This window comes from Phalacrocorax aristotelis, chromosome 1, assembly GCF_949628215.1.
Source record: "Phalacrocorax aristotelis chromosome 1, bGulAri2.1, whole genome shotgun sequence".
Classification (NCBI taxonomy): domain Eukaryota; kingdom Metazoa; phylum Chordata; class Aves; order Suliformes; family Phalacrocoracidae; genus Phalacrocorax; species Phalacrocorax aristotelis.
Window position 1 is genome coordinate 205262151 of NC_134276.1, and position 19115 is coordinate 205281265.

The 19115-nt window shown below is 41.1% G+C and overlaps 1 protein-coding gene across 2 annotated transcripts in view; it reads right to left on the reverse strand.

Moving 5' to 3' along the window:
• The window catches only part of GSAP (gamma-secretase activating protein), a 49204-nt gene that overhangs the window by 2491 nt on the left and 27598 nt on the right, over positions 1 to 19115 (reverse strand). For both annotated transcript variants that reach the window (XM_075081452.1, XM_075081453.1), the window contains 11 exons: positions 18307 to 18389; positions 17584 to 17637; positions 13540 to 13665; positions 13062 to 13117; positions 12597 to 12628; positions 10893 to 10954; positions 9253 to 9348; positions 4643 to 4713; positions 3962 to 4056; positions 2720 to 2839; positions 1500 to 1561 (listed from right to left, as the gene is read on the reverse strand). In XM_075081452.1, coding sequence (XP_074937553.1) covers positions 1500 to 1561; positions 2720 to 2839; positions 3962 to 4056; positions 4643 to 4713; positions 9253 to 9348; positions 10893 to 10954; positions 12597 to 12628; positions 13062 to 13117; positions 13540 to 13665; positions 17584 to 17637; positions 18307 to 18389 — 857 coding nt within the window. The remainder of the gene's footprint in view (positions 1 to 1499; positions 1562 to 2719; positions 2840 to 3961; positions 4057 to 4642; positions 4714 to 9252; positions 9349 to 10892; positions 10955 to 12596; positions 12629 to 13061; positions 13118 to 13539; positions 13666 to 17583; positions 17638 to 18306; positions 18390 to 19115) is intronic.

Sequence of the window (19115 nt, forward strand, 5' to 3'; positions counted from 1 at the left end):
CATTGATTCACATTCCCAAAGGCAAGAGAGATTCAAACGTGGGGATTGTCCTATGCAGGGGCAGGAGTTGGACTCAATGATCCTTGTGGGTCCCTTCCAACACAGGACGTTCTATGATTCTATGAAACCCAGATGCCCCAAAGCTTCCAATCCTAACCAATAAGCAAGCAAAAATGAACACACTGTGAAATTAGCTCCACCTTCTGCTATTTTCCTTGTCTAGATCTTTTTCCCTCTCTTCGCTTTCAGCTGCATTGCAATACAGACTACTGAAAGAGTTCATTTAGGAAATGCTGGACAGTTTCAATGGTGCTTAAATACTTGCTTCTGATGCCACTGAAGTCATCTAGTGAATGTAACCTGCTCAAAATAGTCCAAGTCACCCCAAAGTGTCCTTTCTGCCAAACTAACTGTTCTCTGCATTTTTTTCCAAAGCTGTAAATAGACACAATAAGGCACTGAGGCTACTGTGCGTAACTAGCAGTACACGTCCCCTAAAGCACTCGCAGCTCAGCCCCTCACGTCAAAGCGCAGTTGGAATGGTGTTCCCCACCCACCAGGCCTGGGCCTGACAGCTCAGAGAGGCCCCGGGCTGACCCCACTCACCAACCCATGCCCAAAACAAGATACAGAGGACAAAGAACACCCTGTGGAGTTCTCCTTCCCTACCCCTTCTCAAAACTGCTGCCAAATAAAGAAGCCCTTGTTAGAGGAAAACCAGAGCGGCACTTCTGGCCATTTGAACTATGCGTAACAGCTCATAATGAGCAAACAATAAGCAAGTTATGTTCAGAAAAGCCCGTACCACAGCAAGGCAATCCCCAAGGGGGGGATCCCTGGTTTTCCTCTGATCCCTGAGACATTGTGCTTCCTCTGCAGTACTGTGGTATGTGGCAATAACAAACGGGGAAAAGGAGAAGTTGGTCTCCCATTCTGTTGGGCCTGTTAATGGAGCATCAGTAATTAGTTCCAGCATGTGGCTTAATGAGTCACCTCCCAGTGGGCAAGGCTGGGAGACTTCACAGAGGGGGAGATCTAATTCAATCCCTGCCACAGAGTTGTGATATGATCAGATTTAACAGCTTTTACTGTACCAGCTTTTGAACATAAAATGAATAAAACCAGATGCAGAGGTCACAAGTGAGAAAGGCTTCTGTGGATGCTATAAAACACACACACACAAATAAATCCTCTTTAAACCCATAAAACCATTATTGCTTTATGCAGATGAGTACTCAACAGAACAGTGTCAGTCTTGTCTATTTGATTCCTGCAGGGTACTGGAGGCACTGGAAAACACTATGGACAAATCTATAATTTAAGTTTTCGGGGTACCCCACAGGTCATGAGCAGCAGATGGAGAAATCGTGGAGGTTCAGGTTCTATCTGTGCCCTATTTGAATCCTGGCTAAGTCTTCCATTGGCTTGATCCTATGCACAAGGAGGAATTTCCTATCAATTCCAAAATCCGGGAAATTACATCCGAAGTTATTAGTTACCTCTGGAAGCCTCATGACAATACTGAATTTCAACTTTTCATTCTTCTCAGTGTCATCCAGATCTACAAGGAAAAAACCAAACCAAACCAAACCCCACCATTAGTGGTAAGCAAATAACTAAAACTTTTAGCTTTCACTTAAGACATACTAAATAAATATCATAAATTTCAACTTCAGGTAAGGGCTTTTAGAAGTGTTAGTTGTATTTATACTGTTTATATAAATATTTTCTGTATATTTGTACATAGCTTCACCATTTTATGTAACAATTTACACAGTAATTCAAACATGTTTTGAGTAAGTAGAACTCCACATATTTATATTTCATTTACCAAGACCAGGCACAGACTAATACTGCATATTGTCCCTTTTCTTGAACATTGGAGAAATAGCACATTACAAGGGAACGTGGTTGCAGCTGTGGTGAAATGCATTACTCTTGGAGAGTTGTATCACCGTGCCGCTGTATCCCAGGAAACTTATGCTACAGTTCTCTCTTCCTCCATTCTGATCTCGAAAAGGCAATTAACATGGGTGTGATGCTAGCTGTGCCTGCAACTGCCAATTTGCCCCACTCCCCGTTGCACTCCCAAGCCTTAGGCCCGTCTTGATGACTATATGGGTTCATACAGAACTGATTTTAACTCCCACCTTTAGATATCCTTATGATATATTTAGAAGAAATTCACAACCTCAATATTCACTAAAAACATTGGGATGCTGGTTCAGGTAGGCTTTTGTTTACTTAGTTTGAATTTTTACTTCCTAGCACCAAATTTCTAGCCATTTGCTAATGCCAGCACTAGGATCATCTTGCTCCAAACATAATTGAAGCAGAAGCTGAGGGCTAGATAGCAGATTAACCTCCTTACACATAGGTGTGCCCTTTCATAGAGTCACAGAAATCCCCTCAACAAATTCTATGATGGTCTTTAGTATTCACTTTTCTAAGAAATCCCAAGTGGAAAAATTATAAACTCAAATTCTTCCCAAACAGCTATTTCTTTGTCTACTACGGTAAGGCTCAATCATATAGTCCGAGACCTAGTTTTCTCCTTTCAGCTGGGCAACATCAGCCTCAGCCCTCACTGAAAACACACTCTGGAAGAAGAGCTGAGTCTCCTGGGCAGTAAATCCTGTGTCTGAGTTTGAACAGGTGAAAGGACATCCCTCTCAATTAGCTGGCCGGTAACAAATGAAACACATGAAGCTCACTGCACCTTTCAGCAATTTCCTGACACATGTTTCTGTCAAATGCAAGACTCCATTATCAATATAGTGCAGGAGGGTGTGCAGAGGGAGACATCGAACACCAAGCCCCAAGTGCAGAGTGTGAAAACCTACGAAAGAGAAACAAACTTGTTTGGTACAACAATATATATTTTTTTCTAAGTCTGTATTAGAGACTGGCGTTACTCCAGCTAAAGCCACCACTCTCCTTAACTTCTGACTGATTCTAATTGGTGAGGAAATCAATTTATCAAAACTATTTGTCATGCAGTCTTATTTAGGCATTCTTTAAGTCCTCTCAAGTACAATCCTGTCAGAAAGAGGAAAGCCGAGAGGACTGAAACCACTCACTATAGTCATACACAGTCATTAAACATCTCCCAGCTGTTGCCTTTTATCTGAATCTTGCTATTAATTTGTCTTTTACCTCCTCTTTCCTCCCAATTAATAAAAAACTGAGGCTTCACCACCCTCAGTATGTGGCTGCCTCCCACACATTCCCACAGGCAGCATTAAGTTTCTCACTTAACATCAGCCAGATGCTCGTCTTGCATCACGTGGCAGCATTTGCGGCCACACAGCATAAGTTTGAGGGACAACCTCATAGCAAAAACAGTTTCAAAGACTGAAGACAGATCAGAAAATACAAACTAGAAAGATTCAAACAGGATCAGAAAGCATTAAGTTAAGAAGTCTTTCCCTAACAAAAATAAGCAAGTGCTTTGAATGGACTCTAAGCGATTGTGAGGAGCTCTAGGAAATTAAAGTCTACTATCAAGATCAGCTCTTCCATCAGGGCTGGAGGTAATCCTTTCAGGATAAACTGGAAAATATTAGCAGGGAAACACCGTGAGAAAAACTTTTTTTTTTTCCTCCAAGATAGGATTTTCCCTTGTAGCCCATGACACTGAAGTACAGCTGTCTAAGAAAAATATCTACATGAAAGAAGTCTAAATTTTAGTTCTGAGCTAAGACTGTTCAAACATTCCACTGGAAGCTAAAAACAGAGAACTAAACCTCTGATTTGTTGTCTATATTTGCAGTAGCTATTCAGCTCTCTTTCATTTCAGTTGCATGTGTTTATGGAGGGTCTTTCCCTCTGTAACTGTCTTGAATAGATTTCAGTACTGCCAAAGCTAACTTGACACGTGCTGCAACTAGTGCTCTTCTGGGAGGAAGTCATAGCACTGCTCTCCTCACTTATGATTAAAACAGCAAAACATAGGACTTACCAGGAGGTAAAGGCATGCACATGCCATTTGCAGCTTCCAGAATCCGACTCATGATGTGGAACACTGCAAACTCTTCTGTACTTCCTCTCTCATCACTGTATTGAACAAAGCAGCAACATATTAGGAACCTGAGATGCCCACACTCTCCTGGATATATGGTCGATTTGTTGTACTACACGTGCACTAAATGCATGCATCTTGGGTGAATTGCCATGGGATGCTACCTCGTTTGCCTAGGTGTGTCTCACCTAACAGGATTAGCTGTTCATCTAAATGCTGACGCATAATGTCTCTACGGTGCCCCTTTCTCCTTCCCCCACTACTGTATTTTCACAAGTCTCTCAGCAGTACCTGGTATTAACAGCAACAAGTGAAATATTTTGAGTGCTGGTATAAGTGGCCTGGCTTTTATAGGTGTTCAGTACCGGCTACCCAGCTCGCGACCACTGTGAACTCAGCAACTTTGAACTCCAGCTGTAAAACTGCCTACATGGCTAACATTCATGTCAGCTTAGAGAGGGCCATTAGAGAGGATCATGAAAAAGAGTACATGACAGTCATACTGACATTCACAGTAGAGTAAGCACTGACTGTTCAAGCAAGTAGTATTGTTGAAGACCAAAACTATTACACCCATATTTTAAAAGGCAGGCTGAAAACTTTAACAAATTACTTGCTCACAAGCAGAAGACGCAGGAATGGAGCTGGTATCTCCTCCAAACTTCTTTCATTATTCGATGCACCAGATCCAGCTAAAACAAAAAAGACTGAATGTTTCTATGAGCCTATGTACAGCAGGCCCTTGACCTTCATTCATTTCACACACCAGCTGATGTTAAAAACTTATCATGAGGCTACTGCTAAGACTTCAGTATTTATCTTTTTTTTTTTCCCTAAGGGCTTAAAAAGTAAAACTGATTAAAATTTTAATTGTAACTGAATTGTCCCATTCCAGAAGTTCCAAGTAAATGCTTAGAGCTCATCAAACCATTGTGCAAAACACACAGCATCTTAACACATTGTGCTTCTTGGGGATCAACTGATCTCATGCCCTTGCATCAAATTCTCAAAGATCCATTTGCCATGAAAGCAAAATCTGCATGTCCAAGTGGCTGAGCATTTGGCAAGGAAAGGTCCCTAGGGCCCAGACAAAACTGGATGATGCTGAAGACAATGGAATACTCGGTCTGCTGAAAAAAGTCTGCAGAAGGAATCATAAATCTAGTCCAGGCAAGGAGGAAAGATGAGACAAGCAAATGCCTCTCCTCCTCTACTGAGTTTCCTTTTTGTCCACAGTGAACTACAACAATCCCCTGCCCCATATTGTTCCTTCTTTGCGCTCCCAGGCTGGCCTCCAGTACAGACTGTCAGCATACAAAAGCCACAAGCCCTGTTCTCACTTGGGCCTTCTAAGCTTCTGCAACAGAAAAGAGAGAAACCATGCATGAAAGAGTTGAAATAACTTCCTCTGGTGAGCCTCTCATGGTTGTCACGTGTAACCACTTCCATATCTCAGTAACAGAACTGAGACACTTCCTCTACGCCTTTTATCTATGGGCCTCTAAATGCACTAATCAATCAATGCCAGGAAACTCCCGGGAAGCCAGTCTGACACCTCTTTTGCAGAAAGGTGTCACGAGAAGTTACAAATCGTTTTCCCCCCCAAGACAGCCAGAATCCAGGAGTCCTTTTCCCCCACTCTCTTTCCTCCTCATAGGCTCTGCCCCCTCCACCCTCTAACTTGTCACAGGCTCTGAGCAAGAGAGAAACAGGATACACAGGAGATATTCATATGCAAAGGCCAGAACAGGAATATTGGTCTTCCGTAACACTCCCAAATACTCTTCACTGTACCCTGGCCAAGGTACCTCTACAAGGTAACACCTTTTCCCTCCCCCACCCCATCCAGCCTTGCACAGCTACCTGACGCAGAATAACCACCTAATGCTTTCCATCTTCATACTTTCTAGATGCAGTGGAAAGCTCCAGTTTAGTCTCTCTGGAGTATGGCAAGTTTTCTCCACTCGTTTTCCAGGAGATGAGTGATTTCCAGTTTTCAGAGAAGGGTCACAAGAACCACATCTGCTGCCAGAATGACTTTCATCTCTGGCCAGCACACAGTGTGCAGCTAAGGCCTCTGCATCAGGAGCTACAGCTGAAGATCAGTGCTGAGGTGAAGGGAAGCTGGAAGAAGCTCTTCTTACAAACTCCAGAATCACCCCTTATTATTTGTGCAACAAAAATAATTTTCATGGGTATGATACTCCAGAATCAATATTCTTTGCTTACCAATACAGCAAACTGTATGGCTTTCACGGTATAGAAAGAGAACAACTTCTTAAGTCAATGTCAACCTAGCTATCACAATGTACTTAAATACATGCATGCTTGTGGCATGACACCCTCACCAACAGCATTACTCACTTCGGAGATCAGCCACAATGGACACTGTAGAAAATACATACAGAAAGAGAAGCCATGTCTCAAACTTTGTTCAGTATATAACACACAGGACAACGTTCATGAGAGAAAGGAAACATTATCTGTTTTGTAGAGGGAGTACAAGCAGCTTCCTCTCCAAGGCTAGCAGTGGGTCTCTGGGGGAACCACATTAAGAGCTAAACTGATACCTTCACCGCAAAGCCATTTTTCATTTAGTAACAGACATACAATATGAGGTTTTTCTGCGCAAGTATCAGAGCCTGTTTCCCTTAGAGTGCTCTAGTGACAGAAAACATCAACGGTGACACAGTGCATGCAGTAGGGTCTAGGCTGACATTTGCAAAGCACCTTGCTGTCTTGAAACATCTACAATTCCAGGCAAAGGTGCTGAGTAGACTGAAGTTCCATTTAAGTAATTTGGAACAACAAATGCTTAGCTCCTGTGGCTGTTTCTACAGGAAAGACATGGAAGCTGCCAAAGAAAAGAATCAGGAGCAAAGCAGAAAAGGGAGAAAGACAGGGTCTTGCTGTCTTCCAAATTCTCTCCTGCGCAGGGGATATGAGGCACTCCCCCTCCTAAGGAAACTCAAATCCAAATGGTGTCTGTCTTCTATTCCTCCGCAGGTGAGACCACATCAGATGATAGCTAGCCACAGACATCAGCCAAAAAGGTGCAGCCACTGCAGCAACTTTCAGAGAAATTTCAAGTTTATTCTGGTCTGCCTCTTCCTTGTGCCACAGGCTGTTGGTTCCCTCTGCCTCCTCTTCCATTTGCTGTCAGGGCAGCAAATGTCACACTGCTTCTGTAAGTTATTTCCTCCCTTCCCTGCCCTGCTGAAATTAAAAGAATGAGCTTTACTCTGCATCTGTTTCGCCAAGATAAAGACCTTGCAGGGGAGAGAGAATATGGACATACAAACAATTACTGCAGGCTAGGTGGCCTGTGAACCGGTAACCAGACATACTCATGCTCTGCAGACCTCCTTGGGAAACAAGGGAATTCCCACTGAGACATCTCACTCACACTTCCCCAGGTTACTTCTCTGTATACAAATACACACAGTCCTCTGACAGCAACCAGCCACTAGCCTGCTGTTTTACAAGGAACTGTTAACGCTCCCATGTCTTAGCTACTTTGACTTCCGGTGCACTTGATTTATACAGTGGCTACACACCACAGAGCCCTATTCTCAGCCACTCTTTTGCTCCTGAATGTAATAAAAAATATTTTATGAAAGCAGACAAGCAAATCATTGCACTCTTTCATTAGTTTCAGTAGCTCAGCTACATGCTGCTGATGCTACAGAAAACTGTTGGAAGAATCAAAACAATTCATTCCCCTGAAGAACTTCCTAACATTAAGGGTATAGAAAGATTTAAGATTGAAGAGTTTCTGACTAGGATGAGAGGAAACCCATGCCTGACAGTGAAATAATTTGTAAAGATTTCCAAACAGCACCCAAGATGCACCAGCCTGGGGGCGGAAGCAATTTTTAGAGACATATTATCTTTGTTTATAGTAGTTTTTCCAAGAACGAGAAGTCTGTAAATTGAGCGGACAGAATTCTTGCTTTTGGTGATGTTAAAAAAAACAACCCAAGAGCTAAGAGTTTGCTGATGGGGAGAGCTGAGATTTGTTTTGATTGTAAGATTTAGTCTACAATAATTTTGTCTTGCAGATCAAAGCTGCAAAGGTGCTTTCAGAATTTTTAATCTTAGTTTATATTAAGAATGAACAAATGATAACTGGAAAACTAATGAAAGGAGAACAAAAATTTCACTTTGCTTCTTTCAGCACTGTTTTCAGGTGCAAAGCTTTGGTTCATGCTGTACTGTTTCTATTTTAATCAGTCACTAGTTTTTCTTCCCTTCCTGTGAAGATACAGACAACAGACTGACGATTACCGGCAAAACAACTTGTCAAGCTATAAAGCAAGGCCTGAAAAGAAGAGTCAATAACCTCAGAGGAAGCTGCAGCGCTTCAGAGACATTGTGACATCGACAGCACAACTGATTTGCACAGGACTTCAGAAAAGATGCAGGCACCAGTAGCCTCAGGAAAGTTTCCTGGGACTTCCATCCCTTGAAAACAGCACTATGGGGAGTTTCTGCTGAATGGGTGACAGGGCTAGCACAAAGACAAAAAACATGATTTACTAGTTGCCATGCAAGCTCTTGTGGACTCTGCGTTCCATGCTTTAAAGCATTTAATGTTGAGACAGAAAAAACCAGGTAAGATAATTTCTGTGCACAACACAGCATGTTTTTTTGAAGTTTCTCTTAAGAGGATGAAAGACACAAAATTAAGAATTTGGAAACCAAGTTTTCACCGTAGTTTGTATAGATTTCTTCAGGCAAAAGTCTGTCTCCTGTTACACTCACAAAAAGCCCAAAGTCAGTATGTAGGAGTAGTGATGATTTACTTAGGCCATATTGGAGAGAAACATTTTTTTTCTTAATTTGTATTTTCCCTGATGGCACTTTCATTATTCAATGCATGCAGCAATGTATTCTACAGGGAACAAAAAGGATCTAAAGACCATTCTTTCAACTTTCATGCTGAGTTCACATTTTCACTTCTGGGAGTAGGCCATATTTGTACAACCTGTAAAGGGAACTGTTTCTTCTGTGTTCTGAGTGACCAATACAACTCCTCTTAATATTATTTGAGTTTTATTATTATGTCCTTTATTGATGTAAACAATATGAACCAGCAAAATATTGTTAAACATCCTAAAAACAATCTCCTCCTACCAAGCATATGCTATATAAATGCAATACCTACCCAAGACCCTCCCCCCCGACGAGTATATGCTTGCTTACAACAGCGACTATGAAATCAGACTAACCAGGTTTGCAACATAATCCAAAACTATTTGGTCAATCTTCTTTTTTCCCACATACCGCAGATGTCTCATAAGGTGATCCTTTAGCTGAGCAACCATCTAGGAAAAAAAGCCAACAATTCAGTGTCATTACAGCATCTTCAGAAAGATGCAAAGCCTCCACTACGTGCATCACAAAGCTCCAGTTCAGAGTGAGATCCCAAGCTACCATACAAGTCCACCAAATTCAACAGTGCATCGGAATATTCAGAATGGTCATTTGGTGCAAATTCAGCAAAATGAGTGCTAAATTAAACTTTCAATGGCAATTAATAGAATAAGCTTACAGTTCTTACATCTCTCTGGGTCAAGCCAAGTGAACAGGGTAAAAGAAGGATTTTAAAATGAACATTGAATCCTGAGAATATAGGTATTTATTACATACAAATAAACCTGAGGAATTTTACGACAGAGAAAACCAGCAGAAGTACAGTTTGTGGTAGTAGCCAAGAACCTAAGAACCCGAGTGACTAATGGCGACTATAGGTTAAACATTAATTGTGAAGTCGTTAAAATCAGGTGTTTGTTATCATACAGTCCATGCCACTCCCTACCCTCTCCTTTCTGAAATATTCTCTGACCTCATGTAGCTTCTGATTGCAACTTAAGTCCACGCTAGTTCTTTGCTGAGAATTGCTATGAAGCATTATTTGTTTTGAAGCTCAGAGGAAAACTGAGGCAAATAAAATATGTCTCTCTCTCAGTTTACAAAGAGATTAATCTCAATATGTCAGGACAGCAACGCAGGTATTAGGAAAGCATAGACAAAGGACAGTCGTGACCTGCTTTTTGGATCTGTCTGAATAAACTGCAGGGAAGGAATGCAGAGAAGCTTCAGAGATGAGAGGTAGAACTTGCAAACAAGGGGGCAAGACTGCAAAGAATTAAAATTTGCCTTAGATTTGGACAGATGGGACAGAGGCAGTGCTGAGACCTTCAAGTGCATGTTGAAAAGTTTTATTTGGTTTTAATTGTAAGAGAAGAAGAGATAAGCAAAGATGGGTATTTAGACAGAGGGAGGACAGGTAGGGACTTGAGATAGGATTTATTACCCAGAAGCATAAGGATGGTAGATCATCCGTGGAGATCATCAGTAAAAACAGTGCAAAAGAGAAAGGGACCTCAGAATAGCCATAGTAGTCCCAGAAGTGAGGTAGATGTAAAAGGACAGTAATCAAAGGTGTTAAACTGAGGAGCAAGAAGATCTGTGATCTTCTCTTTGAGGGAAGCAGTGGATGGGGAATTAACCTATACATGTTTTAAGGATGTAAAGCAGCCCAAAAATGCCTGACAGATTAAGATGAACTCCAGGAGGATGGAATAGCAGTTTCTAGCCAAAGAAAAGTTGTATGCAAAAAGTTGTATGCAGAAAGCATTTTGATGAATCAACTATTTATTGCTGGCTTTCCCTGATGCCTTATGGTATCATGACCTGTTAAGATGATATGATATCATGACTATGAACTCCGAAACTTAGGAAATACCATGTTTTTCCCATAGCTTCTTTGAGTGAGCTTCTACTCATCACTGGAACTTATAAGCTTACTCTTTACATTTGTTGAGAATGTGCGTCCTCTAGTGCACACTGTGACAAAAGCACATACCAGTCCCATTAGTAACTGCTGCTGATAATCTTCCTCTTGAAAGAGAGGTACTAGCCTTTCCTCTGAAATAAACAAAGCAAGAATCATTCAAGGACATGACGCCACAGAAATACCACGAGAATTCAACCAGCTTCAAAAGTACTTAGAAAGATACAGAAACAAACAGAAGCTGTGGTTTGATCTGCTCACCTACAGAACTAAGATAGTGAAGAATCAAGGACTGTGTAAGAAAACTGAGGAATGGAAAATAACCCTGTACCTGCCATATTCTCCCTCAAGTGCTTATCACTGAGCATAGAGGAATACATCTGTTACATTTCATTTGCATTACTCTTTTCTTTGATATTTAAGGGAGAGTTATCCCATTGTCATGATCCAGTAGAGCAAAGAGGCTCAGAGAACCTTCTGGTAACATCAACGCAAAAGCATATGCTATTTAGAACTTGTCATTTACAAACAAACAAGCCAAAGCAGCTACATGGGTTTTCCAAGAAAAAGACTAAACATAAAGTAAATACTCCACAGATTCACCACCCACTTTCCTGGTTCCCTCCCATGGTCTGGCTGCTTCTGTTATTCAGACTTGCAGACCACTATGTAGAAGAACACATTTTTTCTAACTAAATGGAAGGAGGTTATAGTACCCACTGAAGTTCAATACCTTGTATTTCCTAAGCAGTGCTTCCTGTCTACTAGCAAAGGAAGAAAAACAATCCCCTATTTCATCATGTAGCATAAAATCAAGTCAACATTTTACAGATCCAAGTGCTAAATTTTTACAAAGTTCTTTCCAGCCATCTTTGCTCACCTCAAGATACATTTATTGCACCACTTAGGAGCACAAAGATCTATGTTGCTTGATTTTAAGGGACCTGAAGATACGCTACATAGCTGACAGCCAATAATAAGCATCAGTCTAGAAATTCTCTAGTTACAGTTAAACATCTGTCTTCCTTATCAATAAGCACCTTTGGAAAACACGAACCTGAGGCTAGCAAAGTTGATACAAGGTCCCTCAAAATCAGAGCCCATAGCAATAACCAGCAGTGGTGCAGATGGCTGGTGTTAGGGGCTGGAAATGAATGCACTGAAAATTCTTTGTAATAAAAGGAGCGAGCAGCACTTACATCAGCGTCATTCAACAGCACACAGGGGCAGGGCACACAGAAGGCACTAATGTATGAACAGCAGGAACATAATTTACTAGTCAATTCAGTTTTACTTATTTGTGACAGAGGAACTGAGCAACACAAAATCTCATGTGTTCCAGGCTCCAGGAAATTCAGTACGTCTGCTTTCTCTACACCATGATATTTCACCAGCCATAATCTCTTACTGTACACAAGTTCTAGAGTTGCAAAGGCAGCTAGAAGTGGACAAGAGTCAACAGTAACATGGTGTCATTGATACTCTGCTGCAGGAGAAAAATCCTGAAGAACAAATCCTGAGACAGACAAAGGTTTACTGCTTATGTTAGATCTGATACAAACTAGGGACCTTATTTTCAAAGGTTTCTTAGCCAGTATATGATCCTACCACTACTGTCAAAGTTTTCCTCTAATTTAATAAAAGCTCACCTTAATGCCTTGTACTTTTCAGTGCTGAAAACACACACAGCAATTTATTTTTAGCCCACAACAGCTAGATGAAAATATTCTAATAAACCTTACTGCTAAGGCCTACATCAAGACAAGTTTTACTTACCAGAGTCCCAGGTGTCCAGATGAGAAAGCACCCTGGGGTTTGAAATAAAAATCAGCTTCTTTCATATGCATTACTCTGAACTATTTCATAAGGACATTAAAAAGCTTAAACGACCCTTTGGTCTTTCAAAGATGGCTAAAGAAATCCAAGAACTGTACATGTGACTACATTTAGTAAAGATATTAAATAGCATTTAAAAAAAAAATTAAAAAAAAAAAAAATCTATCTGGGTTACACAAGAATAACATTTCGTGTCTACCATAAATTCCCTAGCTCTAGAGGCCTGGCTATTTCAGATCGTGCTGTAGTGATTACAAGGATTCCAATAATTGATTTTCAGCTGGATAATCTTCTTTAAAGTAAGATATCTAATCAGATACCTAATCAAATACTGAAATAGCACATTAAATCCTTCAACATACTTCAAAAAAAGAAAAGGTAAATATAATAGAAAATGGTACCTACTTTTTGGCATTTTCAAAAATAGTCCTCAAATATGCTGTGGTTCTTCTCTCCTCTCTCTGGTTTGTAAACAAACAAAAATCACCAAATGAACAAACTAGAAGGCCAATTAAAATACTCCCTGATAAAATGCAGATGTAAATGAAGCTGGTTCTCCCTCTGGATAGAAATAATGCACAGCAGGGCTTCAACCCACCTTCCAACCACCCATGCACGTATCTAACCTACATGAAAATGCAGGTACGTGCAAACTCTGCTTTTGTTTAGTTTCTCACATTATTTTAACAGGGTAAGACTTTCAGGCAATCACCTTATAAGTAAAATGACTGCAAGTCTTTGCACTTCTCATAATCATATTCCCATTTCTTTACCTGCAACCCCCCCTCCAGAAAAAAAAAAGCTAACTCTTCCGTGTTTGGCTTTAAAACATCCACTTCGGAAGCAGCTCTGGAGACTGTTTCATCAGCGCACACGTATTTACCTCTTCAGAAAGGTTGCGCCATTCCCTCCTGAGCACATTATTGTGGTAATGTAAGTGTGGCTCTGCATACTTCACGCTCTCCAAGTTTGAGTTGAGTTTCTCCCAGAAGCCTTTGGAGTTTTGGAACTGCAAAGTGTTGCAGGGAGAGCATGACTAGCAGGCTGCACTGTTAAAGAAACACCTAATCACCCTCCCACTGAGTGACTGGAAAAAACTGTGATTAATATAGCTTCATAACAATCTAAGTGAAAAAAGTTAAACAGAAGCAGTTACACCATTTTTTCCAGTACTTTACCTTCCTTGATTTGACAGCAGGGGTAACACTCACTTAAACGTGAGGTCAAGATTTGATGACTGTAATGCTATACTTTGCCACCTTAGGATCCTTTTAAGTCACTGGGAAGAAGAAAGTACTTCTAGGTCATCATTCGTCTGACCTATTTCAGATGTTTGGGATGGGACGGGAAGAACTGCACCACACACTACAGTGGCCATATTATCTAGATGTCTGCTAACTGTAAAAGGAACCTTAGGCAACTGACTTAGATGTAAATGTTTACATTTGGTCAAATGAACCCTATTTGGGTTTCTAGTAGCTCCAAATAGAGGAACACCCCCATGACCCCAGCAGCTGCAGGCTGCCCCTATTTTCAAGCTGCATTAATACTTAGATTGCAGACATCCATTTGCCAACATCAAGTAACAGTGCCTCATCCCAGAAAAGAAACAAAATCCAAACATTTCCATAGCAATTCTAAAGATTTTGACTCTAATACTGAAATTAAATTAAACTCAGCTGTGAACAGACAGGAGGAAAAAAAACCAAACACACACACACTGGTTTCCTGAGCTAGTTCTTGGACTGGGTATAAAGATTTGAAGCCACTGTTTATAAAAGGGGAGTGATGTGATTGTTGCTGAGGAAGAGATGAGATTAAGACAATTCTTTTTGGCAGTTTTAAGAAACAAGAGATAGTACTAGCTGTTCTTGCCCTTCTTTATATACATTTACCTTCCCATACAGACATTACAGTAGTGGCATTTGAAGGAAAGTAAGTTTGAATTCACAATATTCCTCCATCTTGCATTAACGTGTCTGATTTTGCTCTTGCTCCCCTACTTCTCTACAATAACTTTAGAAGAAAACATCAGAAGCCTTTAAAACCACTTCCTACTATAAATTACGATTTGCTGAGGCAAATAAATTGCAGACTCAATCCTGCCAGCCACTTCCCTCTTGCTGCCAGTGCTGATTGTTGCTTTATTGTTGTAGCTTCAGCAGGGAAAAATAAATCTCCTTTTTGCTTCTTGTTAGTTATATTTAGCAGCTGGAAACTAGGACTGCATATGGTACCATATGTTCACCCTGCTGGAGCTAACTAACAGTATCTGCAACCTACTACTGCAGTATGTTGCCTAAATGTTACCAATATGAAATCAGAGAAATTCCAAGACTATAGCATAAGGGTATCATCTAGTGACCAATTTATGTAACTGCGACAGCACCACCACTGCAAAATTGCATCCAGGCCACACTGGATTTTGTTTGATATGTGGCGGGGAGGGGCGGGGGAAGCAAGACAGAGAGCTTCTTTCATATAGTGAGTCTGTAACAGGAAGTGGTAGACTTTGGAATGAAACACAGACACCCCTGAAAACCTGCACTGTATTAGATCTCATTAAAAAGTTGAAAGTTGAAAATAAAGGATTATTTTAATTAAATCTGTTATTTCTTGAGGATCATCAGGGCAAGGACTAGAAAGAGAAGGCTGCTTTGTCTTAGGTGGCGTTTATTCTGCAGACATTTCTAGAGAGTCAGGAATACCTAAGCACGAACATCTAAAAGACATTGTGTTACCAGAAGTCTAAGCAAGACCTGACCAGGTTGCAATCCATGAAAAGCTCCCATGAAGCCTTCCATAAGTAGTGTTGTTTTAACTGAAGACAAAGAGAGCTCTCTCTGCTGTAGCACTCTGAAAGGATGCTGGGTGCCAATGACCTTTAAGAGGCACATGTGCTCTCCCTGGGAACTGTAGTGCTACATCTCGCAGCAGCAAAGGTACTCAGAGAGCCATGTAACTAACTATGTAGCTGCACAGGCAGCTGCACTCCTTACCCAGTGGCTTAGCACAGCATGAGGGAGAGGCTGCCTTTTCCTGTGCTGATCCTCTCTAACAACTGCTCATACTACACAACTTCATGCTTCTCCTGGAGCACCTCCTATTTTCTTCCCTTCTTCCTCCTACCCCTTCCTTCTCCCCTTCTGATCAAGCCTATTCGCACCCCTTCAAGTTTGGTTTCTGTGTTTAAAAAGGAAAAAAAATCAGACACTTATTAATTACAATCCTTATGTAAAGCTTTTTGACAACTGGACTCTGACTGTTCCTCCTTTTTCACAGACTCTCTCACTATCTCTTGCTGAACAGTTCAGCGATAAAATGCACCTGTTACCCAAATAGCACAATTTTTTGTGAATATGGACATAACTCTCCCAAAGGTTCTCAACAATTCATGGCCTTGAGAACTCCAAAAAGCTTCTCAAATCAACAATTCACTGTTGTTTCTGTGAAACACCATAAAACCTTTGCAAAAGAAATACTAATTGTAGGACCAGATTTGTCACCAGGGTCTGACTTGTGATGTCAACAACACACATCAACCGAAACCCCAACTGACCAGCTGAACTCAAGCTATGGTGGGTTTGTGTCACTGGAGTGGTACAAAGGAGGCCAACCACTAAACCTTACTGTATATTACCATTTTTGTCCTCACTTAAGAGTCAGAACACTTTGCGTCAAAAGTAGCAGGAAATATGTGTCTTTAGTTCAACTCTGACCTTTTCAATCTGTTTAGGTTTCAGACAGAAATAGGAAATGAGTTCCACAATCAGGAAGTATAGCTGCTGAAGGCATTTGCCCCCAGGGGTTTGAGGTTCAATCTCAGACAAAATAAAGGCCTGCAAATTTTGACCTCCATGAATTACAGGGATTATCTCACAACAAATTTTCTCAAGATGTAATTTTGCCAGGTGTCCCAGCTCTCAGGGCAGCCTTCCCATGCAAAGCCTGATTCCGTGACAGCAGTCACGTGAATCTCTAGCAGCACAGCTGAGATGCAGAGTTGCAGAGTGAGTGAGGAGTGGGTAATTTAATAGATTTTAAAAGATTTTGTGAACGCTGAAGCTTTATGAGCTAATCATAAGCACTGGGGAGGAAACAGACGCTCACCTCTTTAAAGTGCTACGTGAAACAATATTGTCATGTACTCAGAGTCTACTCCCATGTGTTGCTGGTACTGTTTGGTTCAAGCTCTGACTCTTCACATTAGCCCTCCACAACAAGCTGTTTATTAAAAGCCTCTTTCAGATTTTGTAGGGGAACACTTAGGAAAATTTCAAGTATTTCTCTAAACTGGAGCTGAGGGAGTGGAAGGGAAGATGGGAAGAATCATTCATGGTGCTTTCAATGGAAAGTACAATTTCCTACCCAAACAGCATGTGCTCTCCCCATCCAGCTCACCGCCTTTTCCAGGCTGTGCAGGAATTTGTCTAGATTTAGGTAGCCAAAGCCCTGACATCAGTGCAATCACAGCATACTCTGGACAAAACAAAGCAAGAGGGTCATGAACCACTGGTACCAATGGCAGCACAATGAAACATTCCTCAAAGTGGGTCTATGTAGAGATATGTAGGAATCCTACACGTCTGTCATGCCAAGTTTACCTCCAGGCAATGAAGTCACAAAATGAAGAGTTTATCAATCAAATCTAACAAGAATTAATTCTCGGAGGACCGTCTCTGCTGAATGGAAGAATTCTTTTCAGAAAAGGGAAAAAAATACATCTTTGAGCTAGCAAATATCAGTCTGAATAGCTGGTATTTTAGTAAATGCATAAGACATGTCAAACGGCAATTTTCTGTTCTCCCCTATGTTTGGACAGGGCTGTGGGGACACTGCTTCATCAGTATTTAGCACACCCTCACCCCATGAAAAGAAAAAGGCTCCTAACCTGCAAATATGAATGTGGTTTTATACTGGAACTTACCTCTAATACAGGTAGAGAAATAATGTCTGTTGCACATGTTACTCCAGGAATAATCTATAAATACAGACAAATCAGAAGAATATAAATAATTTAGAATAAAACATGGGGCTGTTTGAGTATCTAAGTGACTCTCCATTACCCATTTCCTTTGCGAAACTATCTAGCTAGCCAAAATTGTACATTCATTTTTGCCAAAAAGAAACACGGAAGATGTTTCTCTCATTCATCTCATTTTAAAAAAAGACAACATATTAGAATGGTGTCAGATCAGAGAAATTAAAACAAGCTATTTGCCCTAACTGTAGGGTCTTGTCTGAAGTTATATTACTTCTGCAAACTTACCCATAAATCTTAACCCTACTGATACTGTTTGCCTTGGAAATAACTGCAAGATTTTGCTGGTTAAATATATTTTGTATTCATTATAAACCTCATATGATAAGTAATAAATTAATACCTCATTATGAAAACTGAGCTATTTAATAATCTGTTCCATTATAGCAGCTGTTCTTGTTTTATAAATGCTTTTATTTTTTGACATAAAAGAGGTCTCATGGAAAACACCACTAAGGTTGCGGTGACAAAATAAAATGGGCATAAAGCACAGATATGGATTTAGAGCATGTTTATGAAGAAGTAAGGCATTCAAGTTAAAGGTTGCATTAAAGGAGAAAAAAGTAGACTCCCTCTAGCTATTAATTAAAGTACCAGCTGTTATCTTACCCCAATCCAGTCAAGCAGTGATGTGTATGGCAAAAGTTTATCCAGGTTGAGAGTTTCTGGACACATTCTGCAGTACAGGGAGGCTGAATGCAATGTAAAAAGATTTATAAGGGCAAGATTGTATAAACCATCACTTACACAAGAGTAGGCTTCACAGTCAATTCCTTATCTAACACTTTTAGGGACACATCCTGCTGCTGTCTCTGAAAAAGCTTCCTCCATGGTGGAACTGGTCCCATTCTGTGCACAAAAGCAGGAAGAGAAGCCCAGATGGCTGCAGGGCCAGGTCAGCTACTTGGCTACAGCTCAGCACTGCAGGGGTCCTTTGTACAAAGGCTCAGGGCACAGCACTGACTAGGCTGAGGAATCAGCTATTAGAAAAGCATATCATGATATGCCAAATCCTCATAAAAAATTGGTTTGGGCTGGGCCAGAGGAGGCATGTTCCTCTGCTCCAATCTCAATTATTTATATCCCAGATATCCAAGACAGGAGCCAGATAGAGAATTTGCTTTCCAGTGACCAAAAATCCAAAAAGCGTATTTTACAACTGAGGCACAGCAACCCTGCATATACATACAGAATGGGGAACAAAAGGCTGGAGAGAAACCCCACAGAGAGAGGTCTGGGGGTTCTGATCAACAGCAAGTTGAACATGAGCCAACAGCGTGCCCTGGCAGCCAAGAGGGCCAACCGTGCCCTGGGGGGCATCAAGCCCTGCATTGCAGCCGGGCGAGGGAGGGGACTGTCCTGCTCTGCTCTGCGCTGGGGCGGCCTCACCTCGAGTGCTGTGGGCAGTGTTGGGCACC